General features: G+C 35.2%; 1 protein-coding gene and 1 non-coding gene across 2 annotated transcripts; one reads left to right on the forward strand and one right to left on the reverse strand.

Moving 5' to 3' along the window:
• Positions 1-1,146: 1,146 nt before the first annotated feature.
• On the reverse strand, positions 1,147-1,253 carry LOC120278362. Its single transcript, XR_005541694.1, has one exon. It is a non-coding gene; the product is annotated as a small nucleolar RNA R71 (small nucleolar RNA).
• Positions 1,254-2,021: 768 nt separating this feature from the next.
• LOC120277705 lies at positions 2,022-2,570 on the forward strand. The gene has a single exon (XM_039284559.1). It carries the CDS (start codon positions 2,022-2,024, stop codon positions 2,568-2,570), a length of 549 nt encoding a protein of 182 aa, XP_039140493.1.
• The last annotated feature ends 1,690 nt before the right edge of the window (positions 2,571-4,260 follow it).

Here is a 4,260-nt window from a genome sequence, read left to right on the forward strand (position 1 = left end):
CATCATAAGATAGAGATATTTATGAGGTTGTTTGCATCATTATAAATTTCTAGAACTTAATGAGTTCCATAGGTTCACAGTTATCTCAGAGATGATGTTAACTTATCTAGTGGAATATGCTATTGATGCTTGAGTAAGATCAATATGTAATTTAGAGAAATTTGATGATAACATAAGAAACAAACATTGATTGATTTAATTAGATGATCTAGGTGGAATTAGTCTACGTGAACTCGGAAACCCTAGAATTTTTTGACATTGATTTCTCCTTCTCTCTCTCTCTCTCTCTCTAGTCCTTGAATTAGATTTCTAAATTAAACCTCTTCAATCTCATTAATCAAGTAGAATTAGGGTTAGTAATTTTGGTAATTAATAAGCTCAATTCTCGTGGGAATGATACTCTCTTATCATTATATTACTTGTTTGCGATAGTGTATACTTGCATTATATAAATCACACCAACAAGTTTTTGGCGCCGTAGCCGGGGATTGTGTTCTTTATTAATATCAAGATAAAAAAAACTCTGGGTTTACTTCATTATTCATTGTTCTTAATTTTTTTTGTTTTAATCAAAATTGTTAAAATTGAATGTGAAAATTTGGTACTGAAAGACTCATACCTTTTTTGACTCTGAAATAGAATGTACGTGTCACAGGAATAGGAAGGAAAAAGACTTACAAATAATTAGTCACCAGAAGCCATGGATGATCCTGAGGAAGCAAGAGTTAGGGACAATGAAACAGCAAATGAGCAAGTATTTAATAATCCAATGGTGGTCAGTCAACCAATGGTTTTGTGTGATTATGCAATGTCATCAACTGGCATTAAATCTGCGATTAGGCTGCCAGTCATTCAGGCAAACAACTTTGAGCTGAAGCCAGTGACTCTTCAAATGATTCAAGCAATTCAGTTCAGTGAGCTACCTAATAAAGACCCCAATCTTCATATCACGAAATTTCTTGAAGTTTGTGATACAGTTAAGTATAATGGAGTGGACGATGAAGCAGTTCGCCTACGTCTATTTCCTTTCTCTTTGAGGGACAAAGCAAAAACTGGTTGAATTCATTGCCACCAGATTCCATTGTTACATGGGATGATCTTGTTCATAAATTCCTTGCCAAATTCTTTCCACCAGCCGAAACAGCAAAGATGCGGATTGAAATCAATAATTTTGCTCAATATGAAGGCGAAACTTTATATGAGGCATGGGAAAGATACAAGGAATTATTAAGGAAATGTCCTCATCATAGGTTACATAAGTGGATCTAAATTCAAAACTTTTACCAAGGCCTGAACAACACCACCAAAACACTAGTGGATGCATCAGCAGGTGGAGCTTTAATGAAAAAAACTATTGATGAGGCATATGAATTGCTATAAGATATGGCTGCTAACAACTATCAATGGCCTAATGAGCGAAACATGCCAAGGAAGGTGGCTGGAGTACATGAGATCGATGCCATTACCAACCTCTCAGCCTAAATAGCAACTCTCTCAAAGCAGTAATAGAATAGTAATTTGGCAGCAAATGCAGTAAAGACTACCTCTCTGGCTTGTGAAATGTGTCATGGGCCTCATCAAAGCTTTGAATGTCCAGCTAGTAGCTCTTTTTCACAAATGACAGCAGAGCAAGCTCAATATGTGGGGAATTTTAACAGACAACAAGATAACCCCTACTCCAATAGGTACAATCTAGGATGGCGGAATCATCCTAACCTATCTTGGAAAAATAACTCAACCCTGCATGAATAAAGAAATCCACCACAAGAGAAGAAAATAAATATGGAGGAAGCAATGACTCAGTTGGCTACAACTCAAACACAATTCATGAATGAAACTCGCACTACTCTACAAAATCAGTCTGCACAAATCAGGAATTTGGAGGTTTAGTTAAGTCAAATGGCAGGTATGCTAACAGAGAGACAACAGGGAAGCTTGCCTAGCACATCTGAGGTAAATCCAAGAAAGAGTGCAATGAACAATGCAATGCAATCACTTTGAGGAATGGAAAGGACTTAAAGATGCCAGAGAAAAAGTCTGAGTCTGTAGATCAAAAGCATGATCAAGATAACCAAGAACACAACAAGTCTGAAGCTCAGATTGAAGCATCATTACCACAAGATAGATTTACCAGAATCCCTTTTCCTCAACGTTTGAGAAAGAATAAGCTTGACCAACAGTTTGCTAAATTCTTGGATGTATTCAAGAAGCTTCACATTAATATCCCATTTGCTGAAGCTCTTGAACAAATGCCTGCTAAATTCTTGGATGTATTCAAGAAGCTTCACATTAATATCCCATTTGTTAAAGCTCTTGAACAAATGCCGAGCTATGTGAAGTTTATGAAAGAAATTCTTTCAAACAAAAGGAAGATTAAGGATTATGAGAGGGTCACACTTACTGAAGAGTGTAGTACAATCTTACAAAAGAAGTTGCCACCCAAACTCAAGGATTCGGGTAGTTTCACCATCCCATGCTCGATTGGGAATGTGGTGTTTGAGAGGGCATTATGTGATTTGGGAGCAAGTATCAATTTAATGCCCTTATCAATCTTCAAGAAGCTTAACTAGGGAGAAGCATGGCCTACTACAGTCACATTGCAACTAGCAGATTGTTCATTGAAGCATCCCAGGGGAGTAATAGAAGATGTTCTTATCAAGATAGATAAGTTCATATTTCCAGCTGATTTCATTGTACTTGACATAGAAGAAGACAAATACATACCAATTATATTAGGCAAACCATTTTTGGCTACCGGGAGAGCGATTATTGATGTGCAAAAGGGAGAATTACGTCTTCGGCTCCAAGAGGAAGAAATGACTTTTAACGTTTTTGATGCTATAAAATATCCTCAAGCAAGTGAATGTTACTTTCATATTGATGAGAAAAATCTTTTGCAATTGAATGAGTTTGATGAGTTTCGGAATGAAGCTTATAAAATGTCAGAACTTATGAAAAGAAAACAAATGCTAGGCATGGAAAATTCAAGCTGAAGTGGTGTGGACCATTCACAATCAATAAGATGTTACCATATGTTGTTGCAGAAGTCATTCATCTAGAGAAAGGAACTCTCAAAATTAATGGGTAGTGGATGAAGCCATATTTTTGGGTGGAGTTTTGACAAGGGTAAAAGGAAAATCATCTTGAACCCACCATGACAAAGGAGTCGTCAAGCTGAGGACGTTAAACAAAGCGCTAGCAGGGAGACAACCCATGCATTTTTAACATTTTATTTTATTTTATTTTTCTTATCTTATTTTGTTTTATTTTGTAGTTCACCTCTCATAAGCTCCAACCTTCCAAGAACACCCACCACCAAAGAATGACAGTGAAGAGATGCAAATCAAGACATTCAGGGGAATTTTTATTCTTATTTTATGCATTTTATTTATTTATTTATTTATTTCTCTTTGCTCACATTGAGGACAATGTTTTCTTCTAAGTTTGGGGGTGTGGTGGTGTTTAAAAAAAATGAAAAAAAAATTGAAAAAAAAGTTATTTAGTTTGTGAAACAATGATGGCCTATGATAAAAATTCAAGTGACTTTTCTAATCCATGAAAAACAATAGATGTGTCTCTCTTTTGACTATAGTGCTTGTGTTGCTCTATTTTTGGTTCCTTTACACTCTTAGCGCACCCAGTTATGCTTACTAAGTTGTCTAAATGCTTAGAGATCATTTATGCAAATTAGGAGCTTACTAAAGCCTTAAAAGACCCTAGAATTAGTTAGTTAGGTCATTTGTTTCAAAGAAAAAAAAACAGAAAAAGCTACCACCTTTGATGTGTGAAGCCACTTCTGAAAAGTCAAATACTAAGTATGCCATATTGGTAGAAAGGGCTACCTCAAAGGATGTGTTAAAGCTACCGTTTTAGATATATATATATATGTATATATATATATATATAAATTGATGATGAAATGAAGAAAAAAAAAAGTGAAAAAAATGAAGAAATATATATAAGTAAATAAGTTTGGGGGTTCAATTAAAGGTTAGGTGGGTTCTTTTTTTTTGCATAAACAAACAAGAGTTCAAGGATAGCGAAGTAGCAAAGACTGGATACACACACACATGGAACCTTAAATGGAGTAAGATTTGCCCTCTAGTTGAAATTGTAGACCGTGCTTAAAATTTCTTTTTATGGGTTTGAAAAATCTAACTTCGAGGCCAGAGTTCCACTTAATGTTGCCATTAATCATATTTGATGAGTATAATTTGCATTCAATATATAGACCTTCTTTAACTCATAATGAATTAAATT

Source organism: Dioscorea cayenensis, chromosome 15 (assembly GCF_009730915.1).
Source record: "Dioscorea cayenensis subsp. rotundata cultivar TDr96_F1 chromosome 15, TDr96_F1_v2_PseudoChromosome.rev07_lg8_w22 25.fasta, whole genome shotgun sequence".
NCBI lineage: Eukaryota > Viridiplantae > Streptophyta > Magnoliopsida > Dioscoreales > Dioscoreaceae > Dioscorea > Dioscorea cayenensis.

Bases quoted from the DNA above. Each gene is read 5' to 3' on its own strand.
- LOC120277705 (XM_039284559.1), top strand. From the start codon at position 2,022: ATGCCAGAGAAAAAGTCTGAGTCTGTAGATCAAAAGCATGATCAAGAT.